The sequence below is a fragment of the Dromaius novaehollandiae genome, chromosome 4, assembly GCF_036370855.1.
Source record: "Dromaius novaehollandiae isolate bDroNov1 chromosome 4, bDroNov1.hap1, whole genome shotgun sequence".
NCBI lineage: Eukaryota > Metazoa > Chordata > Aves > Casuariiformes > Dromaiidae > Dromaius > Dromaius novaehollandiae.
In genome coordinates, this window is record NC_088101.1 from 21,164,367 (window position 1) to 21,184,874 (window position 20,508).

Sequence of the window (20,508 nt, forward strand, 5' to 3'; positions counted from 1 at the left end):
GGCGAGAGCTCCCGGTAGCACAGTGTTTCAGAAACCTACTGATTAGTTTAGACCCACAGTTTTAAACCTCAGTCATCTTGGATCACTCTAATTGCCATCTGGTTATTCCTCCATATGACTTCTGTTTCTTGCCCTGTATTGTCAGTCAAAGCTTTTCTTTAAAAAAAAAAAAAAAAGAAAGAAAGAAAGAGTCATATGCATGTATATTTTAAAGAAGCCCTCAAGCTGCCAGGAAGGGCTCTGGCAGACAAGCTCTGGTGAGCTCGCTGCAGTTGTTTTAAGTGCAAGCGCAGCTGGCCGGCCATCCTACCTGCCCGCCCCAGCCAGAGGTTACCCTGCCTGGCACAGCTGGCTGCTGCTAGGGTGTGCCCTGGCCTTGGAGAAGCCAGGTCCCAGTTGGACACACCAGCACAGACTGCACCAAGCAGGGAGGCTTTGTGCTTGTGTCCAGCCTGAGTGGAGAGAGACGTCTTCCCTCTGCGAGCTTTGCCTGGGGACAGGACAGAGAGCAGGTGATGCAAGAAACCACCTCAAACTGTTGCAGTGGTCACCGATGGACAGCGAGTCACAGCCCCAAGCACCGGCTTGTGAGAAGCTACTAGCAGAGAAATTTAAGTAGTTTCCAGTCTGCTCTGCCAGTCCTGGCCTGCATGACTCTTAAGCTCCTGTCCTTGCTTATCCTGCGGCTGGCAACAGGGCTAGGCAATGCTTTGCGAGTGAGCTCCCAAAGACAGCGCCAAGACCAGAAATTGGAAAGCAGATTTCAAGGGCTCTGGGAAATTCACAGCAATGTGCTTTATCACTTAGGCACCAAGACAAGGCTTCTTTACAGAGACACTGCATTACTGCAGCTGTTAATGAGGAAAAAAACATCATGTGAGGACAATTCTATTTTATTCTCTAGAGCAGTTTGACTTCAAGTGCCAAAACCTACTGAAAGCTGATTTGAGATCCATCTAGGCAATATCAGAATCAGAAAATTCGTAGGAAAGGGTTAGGCTGAAAACTAGTTGTCAGCAGTCCCAAGTGAAGTAATTTCTGACAACTTCAGCATACACAGACAATATTACATTACAAAGACACTGTTCTTCTCATGGCTATCACACAACTTTGCATGAATGCTTTGGGTGTTGGTAGCAAAAACATATAATAAGAAGTACACAGATACTGTCATCAGATGAACAGCAATGCTTAAAGTTCTCTTGAGGCTGCTGAAAGCCTAAACAACCAGGCAAACCAAAACAGAAGAATCGAAACTAATAGATCTTTTTTCTTTTAAATCACACTGTTTTGTGAAATCCAGCCACATCACACAAGAGTCACCCCTAAGTCATACAACTCTAAAAATACTGCAATAATATCTGTGCTGAGTGAACATTTTTAGACTAATCAAGCTGAAAAAAATATGGAAGAAAAAGATAACTTACATCTGAAAAAGTTTCAGTGACACACTATGATCTACCTGGCTCACCTGCTCAGTACTGCTGTGACAAATGTGTGCATTCTTGGAGAGAGAAGTACTGCAGTTAAGAAAATTGTCCATTGTAACATATATGACTGAAATACTTCAGAGCTATACTTCTACACAGGATGTAGGTACGAAGGCACAAAGACAATTGTACGTGCCATCTTATATGCTCTGAATATCTCTCGTGGCATTTAAAGACCTGCAGGTCCACTCCTTGTGCTATATGGCAGTAGGCTGTGGCAAAACACATCAGGTTTTTAAAGTCAATGTGCCTGAGTGTCACAGGGCAATAAATGTTCCTCAAGCAAATATATACTACTGAAGGATACCTTTCTAGTACCTTAAAAGCTAAACACAGCATTGAAGGCTTAATTCCAGTAAGCATAAGCTAACGCAGCTCTAACGTGGTTTGATTTTCCAGCAAGAAAGTTCAAGGAAATAGAAAGCCCCTTACTTTCAAGGAGTGTGTCACTAAAGCCCTATTTGTTTCCAGGTGTATTTCAAGACGGCTCTGCTGGCATGGCCTGGGTACTGGAAATAAACCCTCCCCGTGTATGTTCACAACTCGTCTGCTAGGAAAGAAGATTTTATAAATAGACAGGAACAAGCTGACAGGGCTTACAGTAGTATCTGTGCTCACAAAACTGGGCATGGCTGTCAGCAAGACCAAAGCATTTGCTTTGGAGACAATCACGTGGTTTCTGTGTTGATGCCTCCCTTGCCAAAAGTCTGCCTAAGAGACTCTGGCTCACAAAGAAAATTTTGTTTAAACAGAACAATAGCCGTGCTGCACTGGAAATGTTGGGTACTTCTACAGTATCATACCCAGATACTTTATCATTGTATCTGGGTGCCTCACAATCTTTAATGTCCACAAGACACCCCTGAAATAGAGAAATTGCATTGCCCACCTACTGCAGATGGGAAAGTGAGACAGATACAGCATGTCCACTTCCTAGCAAAGTAAATACTGTCACAGCTGACAGCAGAAGGAAAGGAGTCCAGATCTCAGGCTAGGATCTGTCTCTCAGGGATTGCAGCCTTCAAATTTAATTACATAACATGCAACTATACTGACGGCTCATAGCAAACACAATAGTTCAGTTGTGCAGATATACCTCAATGTTATTTCATGGTGCTTCTTCACAGGTACCTGACTATGTATAATATAACGTGATACCGGGAAATTCGTAATTCTGCTTTCCAAAGCATTAGGAATTTAAGTACTTGGTTCCTGCACTGCTAAGATGCTCCTGGAGTATCTGCCCCAAGCGTAGTGGCACATCAACAGAAAGCGGTCCAGTCTCGGCCACTGGGCTTTGATACCTCTCAGGCTGCAAGGCACTAGGTGGTTTCCAACTGGACCACCGATGCAGGGATCTTACGGTCTGTTTTACAAAGCAAAAAGATCTTGCCTCTCTACAATTTTAGTAATAGAGTCATTTAAATGCTGAAAATGTTATTAATACTTACACTGTTGGTATTAACTTTCGTCTGGTATTTAATTATAAAGCAAGAGTTATTGTAAGAAAATTTCCGAGCTTCGCCAAACTGTATAAAAGCAGAATCTATCATAAAGCTAACTTATACAAATTTTGCAGGCTTTCATTCAAATATGGACCATCCTGAACTACTTTCAACTAAAGTTCAGTTTGCATCAAGACACCTGGGCTTCAGGTTCTCCTGAAACAGAAGGGCCCCATTCTGCCCAAGTCTGAAGAAGATTTCTGGATAGCAAGTGATCAATTAGAAAATTATGGAAAAATTCACAGCTGTACAGTACAACGTAAGCTTTCAGACAGTAGTGATGATCGTCCTAGAAAAATTCTATGTGCTAATTTTTTCCCTTAAAAACTGTGACCTTCATAAGATGCCCTGCACCATCAACAACAAAATCCAAAGTTTTCTGGATGCCTGAAGCACAAATAAATATAAGGCTCACATATGTTTCTTCACCATCCTTCCAGAGCTTTCCAAGGTTAAAAAACAACCCCCAAACCCTACACACATTAGGTAAAGGAAAATAATTTTTAAAGAACCTTCACATGAGTGACTTACATAGTTGTCTCTTGCAGACCAGCCTGGATAAAGCTGCATGTGTAGCTGCCTTTCTTTACGAGCTAGTTCATAATATTTCGCTTGTTCTTCACGGGAGAGAGCATGCCACTGCAAACAAAATAAACATAGTATTAGATGAGGAAATAACTCATACCTAGGCAATAAGATGACATTAGCAAGTGTTTTTGTGATTTTGATTCAGTCCTTTCCCGCTGCAAAAATGAAATACATTAGCAACCACAAGCACCCCTGTTTACTAACCAACTTCCAGGCATTTGTCAGCTCTACAACTGCCCGGTGCCTTAAGCAAGACAAAAATCATTTATGGAAAGAAGGCTCACCAAATAATCTGCTCACAGAACAGCGCTCTCCACCACTACATAAAAAAATTCTAGTTCATGACAAAACAGACGGTGTTTGTGCTGCTCCTACAAGACTGTCCGCTCTCCCCCACCGGAGACTTTGCTGTCTCGGTTTTAAGAAGCGGCTACATGCTGGTTTTCAGTTCCGATGCTGAAGGAACAACGTAGGCGCAGGGCACGAGCAGGCTCCTTTTCCGAGATCACCCTCGAAGTGTTGAGCTTCAAGGTATTTGCATTTTGATTTCTCCTTGTAATAACAGGAGAAAAGAAAATGGCAACTATGAAAAGTTTCTAAGATCCACAAGCCACAGAATTGTTGTCTTCCAAATTACAGGAGCTGACCTCTCTGGCCAAGTAAGGATAGAGTTCCTGCTTTATCTACTTTAAGAAAGAAACAAACAAACCCTGCACAGTTGAAAAGGGACCAACTGTATCAGTATCTAATCATTTTGTTCTTGCTGAAACACCTATAATAGATCTGATCGAAAAAGAGGAAAGGGATTGTTTTTAGAATCAGCTTCCACTGCAGCATTAGCCTTGTTTTCTTATTTGACCTTGACAACATGCACAGAGTGGAAAGGCAAGCAAAAAGAGAGAAGATATTAATACAAAGACAGACATGAAATCAGTGAGACACTCAAGCAGGAATAATTTATAGAACCAGGATTTCAGGTCAGATCATATTTGTAGGATTTAATATGTCGCTTTGTTACATGTCAGAAGATGTGAACAAAACGGCTTGTCTGTCTAGATTTGGCAAGTTCGACGTGTTACTGAAAGCATAGCAATTCAGCCTATTTGCAACTCCGATATTCCACACACAGCACGGCAAGACTGGAAGGTACTGAACATTTAAGGAACTAGCATTTTTCATTTGTACCTAAGTAGTCTATATCAGGAAATCTGGTAAAAGCAAAGTTACAACTGCGGAACAAATTCCACACAAAGAACAGCATGGACAAGCAGACGACTGAGGCAGCCAAATTTCAGTACAGCAAGCGCCTGGACAACAAGGGTCAGTCCGCCTCAGCTGGCTGCCAGGTGGAACATTTCTGGTTCACTGCAACTGAAGTGAAAAATCGTAAGAAAATAAGATAAGGGGACAGCCCCTTTTTCTGCAGAGATTATTTGCTGATAGCAAGAGGATATACTGAGAGCAGCAGCCTTACCAGAAACATGAACGTAAAAAGTCTAAGAATGGAAACTTATTTTTCCACTCAAAACATTGTTCAAAGTTTTTACAGGTTACATGACGTTTTCCTGTAACTGCTTGACATGTTCTACTTCACTTTCTAGCGTCACTTGTTCCTACAAGTTATGTAACTGTTCCTGCGTGGCAATGCTGCCGGACTTGCATTTCTCACTGGCTTCAGTGCCCACAGTTAAAACTCCTGGGCTAGCAACAGCAAAATGGGGGACTTCAAAACCCTACCAAACATGCAGAGAAAAATTTTTTCCACACCACATCTCTTGGAGGTTGGCATCCTTCCATACTGCAGACCCAATAGGTCCATAAAGCTACCATTTCAGTGAGAGTCATTTTTTATGCTTTAACACTTGCTTACTGCATGTGAAGAACCGCTGATTTAAGCTCTAGAGCACAGAGAGGCACAAGGAGGGGAAGGAGAAGAAAAAGCTCTCCTTCGTTAAAGCAGAACTTTTTCCAACATTGGCCTTGCTTATGCAGTAGCCTCAGAAAGCCCAACACCATGCAAAGTGTAAGCTCTGCAGAGCAGAGGTGGTTCCGGCTCCAAAGTGGCACAGTGTATAGTAAACAGTGACCAGGATGGCTGAACACAAAACATTTGATAATAATTAATCCCTGAGCAATTATATTTGATAACTCATGCGTTGTTTCTACCACTGGGCAAGTGGAACTTGAGGTACTTTCATAGTGAACAGTAACTTGGACAGAGGAGTCAAAACTGTGGAAAAAGCAGACAACACAGTACTGAGGTCTGATTCATTGGCGGAATGGAGATAAATAAGCCACTGCCATCATTCAGGCCAAGAAAATGAGATCGACATACTCAGAAACTAAGATCAGTTTTTGAGGGAGTAAGACTTGCATGAAAGAATGGAAAATGCAAGCACCAAGATGTCCTTCAAGAGGAAGTAACAAGAACGTCAGAAAGAAGAAGCTTGCAGGAACCAGGACAAGAAACAAGAGATTTCTAATCCAATTTAGGGAAAACAAGTCTGCAGATTGTAACAGAAAAGCAGCAGTTAATGTTGTGTACTGGCTTCCTACTTAAAAAGCACACTGCTTTTTTTTTCCAGAGAGTTGCAGTAGCTCTTGTTGAGGCACTCCTCAAAAAGAGGGGTTCAGAGTATCTGTTCTCAAACTCAGACTGCTATAAATCATCTCTCTAACTTCTGGGACAGCTGAAGTCAGAGATGGGCAGGGGCATTTATCTTCACCGCTTCCCCTTCAGAAGAGCAATACTGAAAGCAAACATGGTTTGCAATTGTGGGTTGGCCTGCATTTTTTCCAGAAAGAACAAAACTTGCTTAGAATGCCACAAAGGCAAATGCTCTCAGCAAGGCTGCTGTGTGGCTCTGGGATGGGCACTGGAATGACCAGCACTGGGCCGGTGACTTCAAGGATACGCAAAACTTGTCTGGACAACTCCCTGAACAGCCTGATGTAACTGGACCTACTCTGACTGGGGCTGGACTAGATGACCTCTGGAGGTCCCTTCCAACCTACGTGTTTTTGTGATTGGACCCACGTTATATTCACTGTTGAGATCTATCTCACTCAACATTCAGTGTTCCTATCTAAATGAGCCTTTCCTGCTCTAATGAACGCCAGCCTCTAAGAGGACCTCAGCAGTGATCCTTCTATGTGTGAACAGGAATATTTAATGCCTGAGGTACAGACACAATGACATGAATGGACCAGACACGCCAATCCAATGATGTGTGTAATATTGAAAAAAGAAAATCAACATACTGCTTTTATTTTTAGTCGCATGTTTCATCTTCTATAGCTAATTTAATAGCTGCACATTAGTTAACACCTCAAGCAGAAAGTGAGCCATCACACCCGCCAAAGGGAAACACACACAAATTAGCAGCACACGTGAGTACACACACACCCTGCTATACATACCCTTCTGCCAAGAATCTGGTTGATAGCTGCGCTCTCTTTCAGAGTACACTCTGCTACAACGTTCGCTCTCATTTCTTTCATGTACAACATGAAAGCATTCAGAGGTTTCTTAATATGAGGTCTTTTTGGCTCTTGTTCTTTTCTCTGTTCGTGCTGAGGCTTCCTAAAACGTGGTGGGGGAAGGGGGATGGAGGGGGAAAAAAGCATCTATTTACCTTCAGCCTAAAAAACCCTGTACTCAATGGAGAATTTCCAAGCTGCAGTTTCAGCAGCATAAAATTAATAAGAACGTGAATTCCAATGGTCATGTCCCATCACTTTTACATCTTTTCAGGGAACTAGCTTTAGGAAATAATTTAATACTCAAGGAGCATGTCAGGTTGGCAAATAACACTTGATCTATGAATCCAGTCCAAATGCATCATCTGCCTCAGTTCTCTTTTTCAATGGCTACCCATAGTGCCCTAGAAGGCCACTGCTACAGACAGGAGGATAGCTCCTCATCCACTAATTTATTAAGCCTTTTGCCTCCGAGTACTAAGCATAAATGCGGCTTTTTAGTAGTAGATTTTGCAGTTAAGACCTTATCCAACAGATGCTCATGAGTTCAGTCTCAAACAACATCCTCAGGAAGACAGCTCCATGACTATGTGTGAATCAAGATGACTGTGGCTGATAGCTAGTAAGTGCTGGACTGGAATGAATACTGGCTTCATGTCTTATTACTCTTCCCCCAAACCAGCCCACATCTCCCACTTCAGTTACAGGAGAAGAGTTAAAATTCAAACAGCTCATGAAAGGACTTGTTCCCTTTTTTTTTTACCTCCTCGACTCTTCTTTTAATAGAGTTCTCAAGCATTTGTAGATTAAGGGCTAGTGCAGAAAGGCAGACTCACACATGCATTAGCTCACTGTCGTTGTGTGGATGTTCTTGTTTGACTTGAGGTGTTACAATAGCTGGGTGAGGGATTCCAGTTGTGTGAGGGCCTGGAGGACCAGGAATCATGTGATGTGAAAACCTAAAAGAGAAAATGAAGAAAGGTCTGTAACGCTATCAAAGACAGGCCTCAAACACTTACATGACAGCAGTGGGATGCCCCAAGAATGCAAACACTACAGAACTTGCAATGGAAAGACAATTCTTTAAGAGCGCGTGAAAAATATTTGGCTAAGATTCGTGCATTGTAACTGGTTCAAGAAATACAAGTATCAGTCAACATTTTGGTTTTGAAGAAGTTATTCTATTACCTTTCAGGAAAATGGATTTAGCAATGCACACAAGAAACATTTAATGGTTGTACTGTTACACTGACTAGCAATAAAAATACACATTTCTTAACCAAAAACTGTATTTCCACACCAAGATATAAACATTCTTAAAATATCCACCACCAGCCAATGCAAAGGAAGAACTGCCATGCAGGAAAAAAAAAAAAAAAAAGGAGGAAGAGTCTGTTTAAGGAGTCCCTGATAGCTCTGCATGGAATCTCTTGCTTTTCAAAGCACTTAAAGATTTTAATGTCACCTCAACCTCAACTATCTCCTCCAAATACTTAAATAATAATATTCCTGTATCCTGGAAGAAAAAGGGGGAAAAAAAAAAAAAAGAGAGAGACACTCTTGACCTAAGTAAACCTTCCTTTCATTTGTGCCAGAAGGAAAATAGAAAACAAAACTAAGGTGCCACTAACTCCATCATCCCACCCTACTAACTCATCCCCAAGGCCAGCTGAGAGGGATCTTCAAGGTGCTGAGCATTGCAACCCCAGTGCAGGAGAAGGCTTGCACGCTTTACTTAGTACTGGGACAGTTCAATGAAAAGCAAGCTCTTGCTCCAATGGTTTGCTGAGTGAGTGCCTACTGAGGAATCATGTCCACCTTCTCTCTTCTCCCTTCCCCAGTCCCTTTGTCCACCTCCTGCACTCCAACAAAGCAAAGCAAGCACAAAACATCGTGACCAAAACAGTCATTTTGTTATGGAGAAAGGACAGCTTTCCTTCCCAATCACCTTGACTGGCATGTGCTTATCATTCCCCTTTAGAGAAGTGAAGTGACAGTGATAATCCAAAGGAAACATCACCAACAGAGCCGAGAGGACCTACCACTTATCAAGGGGCTTAACTTAATTCCCCATGCAAGAGGATTTTCTTCTACAGGTCACACAAAAAACCCCAAGAATGGTCTATTGCAACCTTGTGTACACCAAGCACAGGATGCAGAAGCTGTCTTTAGAGTGCAAAAGCATAGGAGAGGAGGTCTGGAGTGTGTCATGGCCAAGTCTCAGTTAGCATTGCTTGCTTGCACTTAGACACAAAGACAGAGCGCCTGATTCACACACCAGTACAAACACACTGTGCTGGCATCCCTTCCCAGTAATGGCTTTGGGCTATGAAATACCTACTTGAGAGCAAGTTTCCACACAGAGTGATACCTAAATGATTCAAGACTAATTACCAACAACTTTGAAATTAAAACTACAGAACCCAGACTAGAGTGACAATCCACCTGGTTTCATACTTGTATGAATAAAACCCAAGGATGCATGCTACACGTGGCATCTAGAAATGAACTCATGATCTCATTTCAGATGAAACAGTTCAGTTAATCCTTGACAATTCTCCAGTGTTCCTAATTGCAATACTTCAGAGACTGCCAGGAAAATGCTGAACGAGACCAGTGTGGGATCCAGGCAAACTGTATATACACAAATGTGTTAAATAAAAATGTATGCATAAAGTTTTAGCTGACTGAAAAGCAAGCAAAGACAGACCAAGATGCAAGCAGAAGAGCAACTTGCCCTGTAATGCCAGCAGTTACTCCCCAGTCAGTCATTCACCTCCTACACCTACCTGGACATGGAAGGGTCGACTGAGAGTGAGGATGGATAGGGCTGCCTGAATCCACTCGAGATGGGATATACAGGCTGACCTTGCCTGAGGTCACAGAAGAAAGGAACCCATCAATAATATGATACGGTATTCAGTAGTTACTCTAGAGTCATAAGCACTTGATGGGAACTCGGAGTGAAACAAAAAAAAATAGTAATAGGTAAAATTTTAAGAGTTCTGCTAGATTCAAAGCTAATGAATTCCTGAACACTTAGGACCTTCTCCCTCTTTCAAAAGATTCCCAAATTTAGGTTGCCATTGGGGAGGAAAGCAGAACCAGCCCTTCTCCCCCAAAGCGCACACACGAACAGCCCCTCTCTCATACCCAGTTTTAAAAGCACTGGAAGCAGATCCAGTTAATTAGCTCTTAAAAAAGAGGCATTTTATTCCAAATAGTTCCAATGTAAATCAGTGCAAGAATACCAGAATGTGAATTATCAATCTAGAAAACCTTTTGGACAATCTTATGAAGTCTTTGAAAGATTAGGACTCTCTTCATTTGCATCTTCTATGGTAAGGAACAAGAGGCCAGCATTTCTAAGAAACTAGAGCTTATTTGATTAAAAAAAAAAAAGCCCACAACACGAGTACATCTTAATTACTTGAAGTTCAAACTTTGCAAACCAATAGAAGAATCTTGTATGAAATTCTGACCTCCTTTATACTTGCACACATACAAAATATTTTATCACCAGCATATAATTTGGACTCTCTAGCTTTTATTATTATCACATCATTTTGTTTACTTCCAATTAGCAGTGGGTCAGGTCCTGACCAGAATTATCATACTTAAGTATCATGCTATGGTGATGTAAACAAATACACATTCAGACGGCATACCTGGACCAGCTCTGAAAGACCGTGCATGCGTTAGTTCTATTTGAACCTATGGTCTGACTGATCAGCGTTTCTAAGGGGAACAAAAGGGATTCTGGCCTTTTCAAGGTTCAGGATACAATTTCCACACTTTGAATACGTTATTCGAAGAGAGCAGTGCTCAAACGGAAGGGGAAAAAAACAAAAAAAAAAAAGGTGGAGGAAGCCTCAGCAATGCTACCACCCCGAACGGAGCTGGAAGCCATAGAGCTAAGGGACGGTGGGCTATGCTCAGCTGGAAGTGAGCACCGCTGAGCACACTTCCAAACTCTGCAAAACCGGAGTGCATCTCTCCTCTTCTTTCTCTTTCCAGTTAAGCCTCCTTTTCCTCCCCCCCCACCGCTGCCTCAAGGAACCATCTGAAAGAAATGATTGACCACATCTGGAAAACGAGTGCCAGGAACTGCCTGGTAGTGGTGGAGGGGGTGAGTCAGCCTAGCAGCAATGAACAGGGAGGAAGGAGGGGGAGAAAAAAAAAAAAAAGCCAGGTGCTCCTGTATTTTAGTTCCATATCCGATATCATTTGCTCCAAAAAGGCATGTGACACTTCCTGGAAGATTCTCCAGCAATATAGCATTTTACCATCTTCTGGTCTCTAGTTTCTCTGCTCTTTATCATTTGGAGTATGCTTTCCTGGCATACATAGACACATGAAAAAAAAAAAATTGCTCATTGTGGAGGGCACAGGTTAGCTAAAAAACAGATTCTGAAGCAAGTAAATTGTTGCTGAGTTTGCTCATACCCTGCCCCTACAGAACTGGGGGTCAACATCTACCTACCTTGAGCAGACATGAAGCAACCTGCAGAATCAATCAGTCTGAAAATGCTGTGCTTTTTCTCCACAAGGAAAACAACTCCGAATGGCAGAGAAAGGTCCTTACAGTGCTAATACTAAAAAGAACTGCAAAATCTCCCACTGACTGAGGTCTTCCTCCATACAGAAATTGCAAAAAGCAGCAGACTACAAAAGTTTGTTCTCCATTTTGATGCAGTTTCAAGATTTCCCCCCGCACACACTTCAAAGTTCCTTCTTACCTCCCCTCCCCTCTGTAATTGCAATTTTGTTTATTAAAAATTTACATTTAATTCCTTGAGAACTGTTTTTTGCTATCTTTCCAAATGCCAAGAGCCACAAATCTGAGCCATAAGAAATACATAGACTTCAAAGTGAAATCCTCACACTTCAATTTCGGTACGTGTTCAAAAACCAGATTCAATTCATTTCAAAGATCAACACTTTTTGATCTTTTAAACTAAAATAACATAGTAATTTCTTGCTGCAGCGACACTCTTATTTTGTAAATGCTGCCATTCATTCGACAACAGTGGATGGTATGAACATGCACCCTGTCTGAAAAGAAGCTAAAAGCTCTTACCAGCCAAGAGGTGGTGTTATCTGTCCAACACCCCCTGGAGACAAGGGATAGAAGGTGGGGATATCAGGCGCTGGAGGATGTCTGGACATGCCTGTTAAAGAGTACAGAAGAATGAGCGACTTTCCCCTCAAAACACTACAAATGCAAGCTAAGGTTCACAGCTAACATGGCCAACACTGCGATGAAATTACTGCTCCGGATAAGAAATAACCACCTTTTTGGTTAGCATTAAAAGCAGAGGACTACCCACGGCACCCTTAAAATAATAAATAACTTGCATATCCTAATGGTTTCACGATTCAAAAGGAAATGCTGGAAAAACAAAGTGGAAAGATGGAATAAATGTATCCGTCAGCACCTGCACAAGTTCGGGTTTCCTGCTAAGTGTGTTAGGCAACACTGTCCTCTAAATGGTTTCACCAAACCAGACCGAACGCTGAGGAACCATCTAACACATGGCATGAAACGAGGAAAATAAAAGTGTTGTCACACAGGCAGCTCAGCAGAGCTATTAGATTAGGTAAATTGTTACTTGTACATTTTCGCTGGTTCCCTTATGGATTCACAGATTTTGGAAACTTGCTACCACAGAGGATCACTGGTTAATTAAGAATCATTTTCAGGCCTGTAATGGTCACACTTGATATGATTCATTTGGCTTCCAATTGTCACTCCAGCTCCAACTAAGCTCTTCATCAAGTTGACTCCTGTGGGCTCCAAGGTCAATCTGTTTTGCATTGGTAGTATTTCATGGAAAAAATAAAAAGTCCCATCAGAAATGATCCATCAGCTCACATTCCCCAGAACACAGAGTCCTACAATTGTAAGAATCACCTCAAGATTAAAGCTAATCCTGGTCCCAAAAGGGTCCATAGTCTCCATTCTTCACCTAAAACTCATGCCCCCAGGAGACAAGGAATTATGGTTGCAGAGGCCACAAAGACATTGGTTTATTTAAATGTGTTTGGGGAAGAGGGGGCTGAAACAGTCGGAATTGTTAAGATTACTTCACATGTTAAATCAGCTGCTTTAAAAGGCTATTAAATATTTATGTGGTGGCACTCCAAATGTCCAAGAGTGAGTGCATGTTACCTTGAGACTTCGTTTTACAGACAGACTCTACTGTTTTTTTTCCCCATAGTTCGTATTAGAACTTCTGAATTTAATTATAAGATTTGAAAAATACCTTTTGGGACTGTGTACAGGAAAGGATAGAAAACAGCTTTCACAGTGTCACTGCTAACTCTGTCTCTTCTGGTGTTTTCAGGAAAAGCTAAATTGTAAGACACAGGAGTGCAACCTGAGGAGCAAATCTGTGGCCACTTTTTTTCAAAGCTGTTAAATCAACTGCTGGCTGACAGGAGAGAGAACATTTTACGTATTCCAGGATTTTTAAGTGAGAGGGAACATTCTTCCAGAGCACTTAGAAAAGGCGAAAAACAGGTCCAGCATCTCATCTTTGCTGATAGCTGATGTTCCCAGGGGGTTACCACACGATATTGCCTCTACCGGACTAAAACCTCTGCACAAAGAGCTGGGCTATTCCTTCCCCAAAATCTGGCGCTTCCGACCCACAGAGACTAGACTGCTCTCTCTGGACTAACACACAACGGCTATTTCTAGCACAAAACTTTGTCCCTCTGCGGACGTTGGTGAGAATCGTCAGCCACCTGATGCCCCACAGGGAAATGCCCAGGTGCCACCGAGCAGCGCTCTGGGGAACGAGCTTCGGCTCACAGGAACTTGGCTGACACGTGGGAGCAGCTCGTCAGTGTTAAGAAAAAGGAGGACAGGGGGGGAAAAAAGAAAGCAACAAACGACCACCTGTAAGAAGGCCTCCTCGCGAGCCCCCAAAGCCAGAGCTGCTGTGGGAAACCCAGGTCCCTGCTGCCTCTTCCCACCACCAGGGAATTTGGCAGCAGCGAGGACTGGGGGTGGCAGGAGTCAAGGGTGGTCTCCGAGCGCCCTGGTGCCGTCGGGCAACGTCTGTCCCCGGCCGGGGCAGTCAGGAGCCATGTTGCTCCAGAGGCAGCGCCGGAGCCGAGGACGGAAACAATGGTGGGAGGCATCTGGCAGAGGACCTGAGGGGAAAAATCCTCCTGTGGTAGCAACTGCATGGGCCACTTCCCCGGGACTGCTCCGACACGCTAACGGCGCTGACGCGAGCAGCACGAAGAGACCACACACATCAAGGAGCCGGGCACAGGGAAAACCAGAAGTCTCCAGCCCGCATCGTCCGTCCCCACCTTTGCCAGACGCCAAGCAGAGGAATTAAGAGGCGACTCCCCAGCATCACGCGGCCATGAGCGGGGCGCTGGGGACGTCCCCAGGCTGCACGCCACCCGGACCGGTCCCAAGCTCACGCGAGGAGCTGGAGACGCGACGTGCGGGGAGTCACGGGGCAGGTGAGAGGGGCAGGGAGGGGAGGGCAGGCATGGCAAGATGTTTGGTTTGGGTCTACAGGAGATCAGGGAAAAAAAAGTAGGGATAAAAGCAGATAATTAGGGTGCAGAAGGGCAAAACCACCCTGAAGAAAGTCGAAACCTGAGCTCACCAACTATGGTGGCAGGGTGTGCCCAAGGAGCTGCAATCAGCTCGAGTAAGAGGCAGAAATCCCACACGCTAACACGCACCGCATCCGCCGGATTTCAAGGAACGAGTGCAAATACCCTTCTCTTGGGCAACGATGCAGAGAAGGAAGACAAACGAGGACAGCGAGTCTCCATTTGCTTCCTCCAACTTTCAGAGAAAAAAAAACCCTATACATGTATTTGCAGGCTGGGCTTTCCAGGCAGAGCGCTTTTTGCATCCCCCCCCCTTTTTTTTTATTAAATACACAGCCACAAGGCCACAGTATTTTTTGGATGTAGCTCGTGTTATCATTGGCATAGCAAGGCCAAAATAAAAACAAGGCATTCAGGGAAAGGCACGAATAAAAAAAAAAAAATCATCTTCCTCCTTGGATGATAGTAGCTAGACACTCCTCTAGATAAACGGGACACTTCTCCACGAGGACTCTTGTCCAGTAAAACAGAGCTTCACGAATTCTCAGGCGATATGTCCTGACTACGCCGGGCAGCTCACCCTCCCCAAGCAGCGGGGAGTACTTTTTTTTTCTTCTTTCTTTCTTTTTTTCTTTTTTAAGGCTTTGTAGGGGCACAGGGAAAACTGACAGTCACAACTCGGACATGGAAAGTCATGCTCTCTGCAGAAGACGGTAGGCACGAGAGGGTTAAAAATGCCACGTCTGCAAGGCCTGAACTTGTGCAGGCTCTGAACTGGCTCCCGCATTTTCCAGGATACCCTTCAGTCATGCCAGCTGACATACAGAGGAATTCAGACAGTTGGAATAAAAGGGCATAAAACACAATTGCAATTAAAAAGGTTCCAGTAACAGCAGTACTGGCGTATTCCTCTCCGGGTTTTGGAGAGGTTTGGGATGACTGCCGTTTCCGCGTCTGCACGCTGCAAGCCTCGGGCACAACAGGGGGTGGCGAGGACGGGCTGCTGTTTACTGAGGTTTTAACAAGCCAGAATTAACACCTTAGAAAAGAGCACCAAGATTCAAGCAGCCAATTTAAATATCAGCATCGTGGCAGGATTAGCATCTCTGAAAGTGGGCATGCACGGCTGCAAAATATTAAAAGTACTGAAAATAAAGCCCCATGAGCAGTGCGCGGGGGGCACCGGGAGGCCCTGGGGTGTCCCCGCGTGTCCCCACGGGATTGAGCCGGGCTCACCTTGCTTGGAGCTGACGTCTGAGGGGATGTGAGATGGGTGCGACCCCGGGGAAAAGTGCTCATCGCTGTAGGTGATAAGGGGGGTGAGGGGGTGAACCGCATGGGAGGGCTGTACCACGGGCACCTTGTTCGACTGCAAGAGAAGAAAAAAGCGAGCGTTAGCAGGGTGTGGTTTCTGCATTAAAAAAGAAAAAATAATAGACACTCCTAAAACGCAGTTTAAAATATTTGCAGAGGATGGGGACGTGGGAGCTGGCGGACCACAGCCCCGAGGGGTCGCTTGTAAAGGAAACCTACCTACGAAATACTTCCATATTAATGCTACTTGGAACAAAAGTCTCTGTTCCCATAGCAGGACTAGCCATAGCAATGATCCCAGCTCCTCATCTCCACCCTGCCCCTCTGCCTGCCGCCCCGAGCAAAAACAATTATGCCGCAAACAGTTTTTAATAATAAAAAGAAAAAATAAAGAAAAGGAAGAGGCATTCAGGCAAAACCGCTGATAAAGCTCAGCAAGGACAGCCCGTCAAATATCAGGAATTAGGCGAAGAAGAAAAATCTAAGAGCCCGATGAAATTAATTTTGTTTGAATCTCGATATTCAAATCCCGACACAATAATGGGTTTTAGGACAATATTCCAAGTATAAATCAAGGATCTCTTTGGACGCCGAGAACTAGAAGGGTTATTAAACGGACAACTCAATTTCTTATTAAGGCCGGTAGGAGAACGGGAACGGGAGCAAACGGGAAGCAGTGCAGCGGTTTCTGCTTTCCTTGTTTTCAGAGCACCACCTTAAGGAACTTGCATTAGCAGGCAGTATCTTCTTAATGTCTGACCTATCCCTCCAGTCATATAGCTCAGAATCTGGTGCCATGAATTTTTGCTAAATTATGCTATCCTTGCTCTCCTCTTAATTTTACGGTTTTCAACACAGATTTGCTTTCCTGTGGGAAAGAGATAAGAACCTGAGGATTTTAATTTAAGCTTTGGCCTTGTCTTATATTTTGCAAGATGGAGAGAGAAAGCAGCCCTAGTAGGTGTTTTAAAGCCAACAAGCATTAGGTCCATTTTTGTGACCAAATAATAAAAGCAATATGAATTCTCAATAATATGTATGAGTTGAGTTCTAAAGGCGATAGTTCAGGCTGCTATTCATCTTCCCTATTTGTATAAATTCAACAAAAATAGATGCTGACAAATTTCAGACGATTTACAAATCAGGCCTCAGTCTTTAGCTACAAGACTTGTGGGCCAACCCGCCATTCAGCAATTACTTTATCAACAATAAATTGTATATTATGAATAAAGATCAAGCAGTAGATGTATTTAGGTCACACGCACACAGCTGCTAAGCAGCATTAATTTCTCAAAATTTGGTAATTAACATTCTGTATTATACTAGATATAATTATCCTGCATGCTCATGGTATCAGGGTTACTCGCTTTAAGAAATTATCGGTTTGTACTTCCAGCAAGCCAATCCTGGTACCCCCTAACTCCGCAGCATCCTGGGGCTTTGCTTTTCTTTTTTAAACCGCAGCACCTTATCTCCTAAACGGGTGGCAGTGGTTTGCAACGCGCGGGTCTTGGGGAAGAAGGAAACATGTAAAGTAAGTAGAAAAGCAAACGGCTTGTCAGTGGGCTGGAAATTAGCATATAAACGGTCCGGATCTCCATTAAGAGCATTATTTGGGGTCTGCAGAGCCAGAGCCATGGGGGCGGGGGGGAAGGAAAAAAGGAAAAAAAGAAAGGTTGGACGTGCTGCAGCCTGCCCGCACTGCGCTGCTGTGGGAGGAGGAGGGGGAGCGGTGCCGGCATGGGGCCACTGCTGTCCCAGAGCCCCCAGGCAAGGAGGGCTGGGGGCACGTACCGAACCGCCCGCCGCCTCCGACCCCGCAGGGATGAGCCACAGCCATTAGCGGGGAGAGAAAACACGCCGGGACATGAGCAAAACGAAGCGGGATGGGGAGCCTGGTGGCGTATTTTTAAAGAGCCCTGAAGACTGAACGGGCTCTGCCATTGCACCCTGCTAACCGAGCTGGGGCCAAGCCCTGCCACCCCCTGTGCGCCTGGGAGATCTGCATCTTACGGAGGCCTGACTCACCCAGCACCGCTTCTCCTCAAGGCAGCCTTAGAAACCTCTCCTTCGAAACCGCATCGGTCCGCATGTTTTCAATGGAAACATTACGCAATTACCCGCCATCCCACGTGAGGTTCATAAATATTTTGGTACAGAAATTATAACTCATCCAGCCCATCAAAAACACAACGTTTTGGTGCAGATTGGTACTTAAGTAGCTTACAGAAGCACCACCAAGCAGGTCAGGACGCAATTCTTATTAAAAAGAGAATTTTTAAAAGACGAAGTTACACGCTTGTTGGAAAGGTTGTGGACACGCCTCCCGTGTGGCATGTTTGGTGTTTATACATGTAATATCTGTTTCATCGCCTTCCCAAAACTCTCCACGAAGCTCCTGCGCCCACCCCAAAAGCAAGCAGAGGGAGCGCGCAGCCTAGCCCAGAGTCTGCAGTGAAGAAACCGGCATGCATTTTGGTGGCAGAGACCCGGGCCCCTTCTCCCGGACAGTCCCCACGGGGGCGGCGCGGGGAGCGCCCCGACGCGGCACACCTAGCCTCCCCTCCGCGTGCAGAGCGCCGAGGGCTGCTCCTCTCGCCGGGAGCGGGCACGGCAAATGGATCACGGCAAGGCAGAGGTGCGCAGGCCTGCCAACCCAAAGGCCTGGCGTCATGCTTTAAGGCACCTTGCCGCACGGATGTCACAACCTATTACCCACATTAAAGGGTAAGGGCGAAGCAGCGCGCGCGCCTGTTTACCCGTGCAGGCGCCAGCCCGCCCGGCGCAGAGGGGCGCCCCCTCCCCAGCGACCAAACCTTGCTGGGCACTGCTGCTTCTGGGATGGTTTCTCACGGTCTTCACAGGCAGTGTCTTTAATTTCTGCCCAGCAGCACGCTCAGGCGAGCCGGACGCAGCGCAAGCCCAAGACGGTCCCTGCCCCGAAAATCCCCCAGCGCCCCGAGAGGGCAACCAAATCCCCCGGCACGGCAGGAGCACGGCTGCTGCCTCCTCGCCGGGCAGCAGCTCCCACGCAAAGCTCAGGGTCCCAGAGCTCCTGGACAACGGCGCCTACAAATATCGTCCATGGTTGGCAAAACAGAGCTATGTAGAGGTGACACCTACTTCTGAGTGCCTAAGCCATCTCAATCTGGAAAGCGGTGAGTTAACAGGATGGTTGATTTGCAAGAAGTGAGGGGCCTGGGAATGGCTCAATCCGGCTTTCCAGTGCTCCACACCAGGTATGCCCGAGGTGGGCACATGCAGTTACTTGCCCTTTCAAATGACTGCTGTCCCCTCATCCGCAGAGTACACTTCGAGACAGTTAAATCAATCTCCAGTGAAATGCTGCATTTTAGATTCAGCTTGAAACCAGGAAGTTTTCCCTCATTTTTGAAATGCCTCTGACGAGAAGCCAGACTATCAGGAAAAAAACCCCAAACAGTTAGCTAAAGCTTTGGCGAAGGCCTGCACCTGCACCTGCAAGGTATCCTATATGCAACAAGTGTGCAAAAGCTAAAAAAAGCCCGACACAACCTCGGCGAAAATGCCTGTTGGTCGACATGAGCGCGGAGCCGGGCGGTTCGGGAGCTCCCACCGGGGCGGAAAAGAGCCATTTGCTCCAGCTGCTGCTCGGCGAGAGAGATTAAATTAGCGCCCTTGTGAAGGACGCGCGTCGATGGAGGAGCCCGCGTGTGCAACACCCGAACGCCCCGGGTGCACCGCCACGGCCGCTGCTCTCGCAAGAGGTGCCCCCTGCACCCCCACAAGCAAGGACATCCCCCTTCGTTTCGGCTCCTCATCACCTGCCCTCCTTTGGGGCACAACTACCCCAAGGGAGATGGGCGGCCGCTGCCTGGGGGGACGTTCGTCCCCAGCCCCTCCAGGAGAAGGCCTCTGCCAAGCCTTCACCCCATGGGATCCCTGAAGGCAATTTAACGAGCAAGATGGTCTTTCTGCACTGTCCGAGAGGGGGAAAGCACCAAAACGCAGTTATTTCACTGGCAGATTTTTGCTTGCACTGTGATAACCAGTATTAAAGCGCTATTTTTGCCCTGTTGCACGTTGCCATTAAGAGCATCTCCTGCAGCGGGCTGTTCACCATGACAGTAACGCCGGCCGGCAGCAGAAGCGGAGCTGAGCGGCCTGCCCGTGCTCCTCGACGCCCCTCTCGCACCCGGCAAGCTCTCCAAAGCACCGCTTCTCCCCTCAAACTGCGAGCCCCGCCGTTTATCGGCAGTTTTCTTCAAATCGGGCAGGTTAAACGCTTCATACGTCAGCCAGACCACAGAGCTAAAAATTGGAAACGACACCCAGAGAGGTGCTGGTGTGGGGGCTTTTCCTTCAAACATGAAGCTGCTTCCAGAAAGCCCCCAGCCTCCTTACTCCTCCTCTCCTGTCAACAAGCTGTGCTTCGGGTAAAGGCACTAGCAGATGGTCCTCTCGATTCAAACTAAAATAAGACAATTAAAAAAACTTAAGGAGGGAGAAAAACAGACCTAGATGGCCACACGCACACAGTCTCTTTTGTTCTTGAAAGAAAGGGTCAT

The 20,508-nt window shown here is 45.4% G+C and overlaps 1 protein-coding gene and 1 long non-coding RNA gene across 5 annotated transcripts in view; one reads left to right on the forward strand and one right to left on the reverse strand.

Moving 5' to 3' along the window:
• LOC112987874 (uncharacterized) overlaps nt 1–15,889 on the forward strand; it is a 35,513-nt gene extending 19,624 nt beyond the window's left edge. The window contains exons 11-13 of the long non-coding RNA XR_010388915.1: nt 3,070–3,254; nt 13,411–14,548; nt 15,289–15,889. This is a non-coding gene — a long non-coding RNA (uncharacterized LOC112987874). The remainder of the gene's footprint in view (nt 1–3,069; nt 3,255–13,410; nt 14,549–15,288) is intronic.
• The window catches only part of LEF1 (lymphoid enhancer binding factor 1), a 61,472-nt gene that overhangs the window by 14,767 nt on the left and 26,197 nt on the right, over nt 1–20,508 (reverse strand). For 2 of the 4 annotated variants that reach the window (XM_064510563.1, XM_064510564.1), the window contains exons 4-9: nt 15,884–16,016; nt 12,144–12,234; nt 9,853–9,936; nt 7,900–8,022; nt 7,004–7,166; nt 3,527–3,634 (exon numbers count right to left, since the gene is read on the reverse strand). In XM_064510563.1, the coding sequence (XP_064366633.1) occupies nt 3,527–3,634; nt 7,004–7,166; nt 7,900–8,022; nt 9,853–9,936; nt 12,144–12,234; nt 15,884–16,016 (702 nt within the window). The remainder of the gene's footprint in view (nt 1–3,526; nt 3,635–7,003; nt 7,167–7,899; nt 8,023–9,852; nt 9,937–12,143; nt 12,235–15,883; nt 16,017–20,508) is intronic. The other 2 variants (XM_064510565.1, XM_064510566.1) reach the window with 1 other exon arrangement.